At 39.3% G+C, this 1,527-nt stretch overlaps 1 protein-coding gene across 1 annotated transcript; it reads left to right on the top strand.

Annotated features, from left to right (window-relative positions):
* The first annotated feature begins 405 nt into the window (after positions 1 to 405).
* On the top strand, positions 406 to 1,527 carry LOC142167423 (uncharacterized). The gene is made up of 2 exons (XM_075227586.1): positions 406 to 546; positions 874 to 1,527. Exons 1-2 carry the CDS (start codon positions 406 to 408, stop codon positions 1,525 to 1,527), a joined length of 795 nt encoding a protein of 264 aa, XP_075083687.1.

The raw sequence follows: 1,527 nt of genomic DNA on the forward strand, positions 1-1,527 counted from the left end.
TATGGATTACAGGCCATAGAGGATGACAAAGCTCCAGGTATTGATGTGTACAACTCTCATTTCATTAAACAAGCTTGGCCAATACAGAAGGATGAGGTGACTCTGGCAGTTAAACAGTTCTTTGCATCGGGGAAAATGTTTAAAGTTATTAACTACACTACGATCACTTTAGTTCCAAAGAATTCTAGTCCTCCGACAGTAAAGGAGTATAGACCAATTGCTTGCTGCACCATATTGTATAAGATCATAGCAAAAATCTTGGCTGCTAGGATTCAGAAAGTTATACCTAGTATCATCTGTGATGCTCAGACAGGCTTTATTCCAAGAAGGAAAATCTCAAATAATATTATCTTGGCCTAAGAATTAGTCAAAGATTATGGAAGGAAAAATGCATCTCCCAGATGTATGGTGAAGATTGATTTTCATAAAGCCTATGATTCAGTAGAATGGCCCTATTTGAAGCAGGTTATAAGTGAATTGGGGTTCCGCGACAGATTTGTCTCTTGGATAATGGAATGTGTACAAACTGTGAATTATACTGTGATGGTAAATGGGAAAACTAAAAAGCCATTTGATGCAGCTAAAGGATTGAGATAGGGAGACCCTATTTCTGCTTATCTATTCACAATGGCTATGGAATATTTGAGCAGGAAGCTATATGAACTTAGGGACGACAAATCCTTTAACTTCCACCCCAGATGTGCCAAATTGAAGATCACCCATCTGAGCTTTGCAGATGACTTATTGTTATTTTCTAGAGATGACCTGAAGTCAGTTAATGCACTTCACCAAGCTTTCAAACAGTTCTCATAAGTTTTAGGGTTACAAGCTAATCTACAGAAAAGCTCTATCTATTTTGGTGGAGTTGATTAGGTGGAAAGAGATAGAATTGTACATAAGCTTGGCATTCCTGCTGGTGAGTTACCTATTAGGTATCTGGGAGTTCCCCTATCCACTAAAAAGATCTCCTTTGCTCAATGGCAACCTCTAATAGAGAATATAGTGGCCAGAATTACCTCCTGGACAGCTAAGCAACTCTCATATGCTGGGAGAGTTCAACTGGTGCAATCTGTTCTTTTTGGAGTCCAATCATATTGGTCTAAGCTATTTCAAATGCCAGTTAAGGTCCTTAAACTGATTGATGCATATTGTAGAATTTTTGCGTGGTCGGGCATTGAAACTATTACAAAAAAGGCCCTTGTCTCTTGGGAAAAGATGCATTTTCCCAAAACCTTTGGAGGATTAAACCTCCTTAACACAAGGATTTGGAATAGAGCTGCTCTAGCTAAGACACATTGGGACCTTGCTCATAAAGATGACAAATTATGGATCCATGAGTTCTACCTCAAAAGCCAGCCTCTTACCATAGCTAGAATTCCCCAACAAGCTTGTTGGATCATGAGGAAAATCTTGGAAGCTCGACAGACTTTGTTGCAAGTGCAGATAAGAAAGGGGCCAGGCAGCCTGACAAACAAATTTATGAGCAACTGCTACCTAGTTATCTTAAAGTACCCTGGAAATGTGTGA

This window comes from Nicotiana tabacum, chromosome 2 (genome assembly GCF_000715075.1).
Source record: "Nicotiana tabacum cultivar K326 chromosome 2, ASM71507v2, whole genome shotgun sequence".
In the NCBI taxonomy this organism is placed as follows: Eukaryota; Viridiplantae; Streptophyta; class Magnoliopsida; order Solanales; family Solanaceae; genus Nicotiana; species Nicotiana tabacum.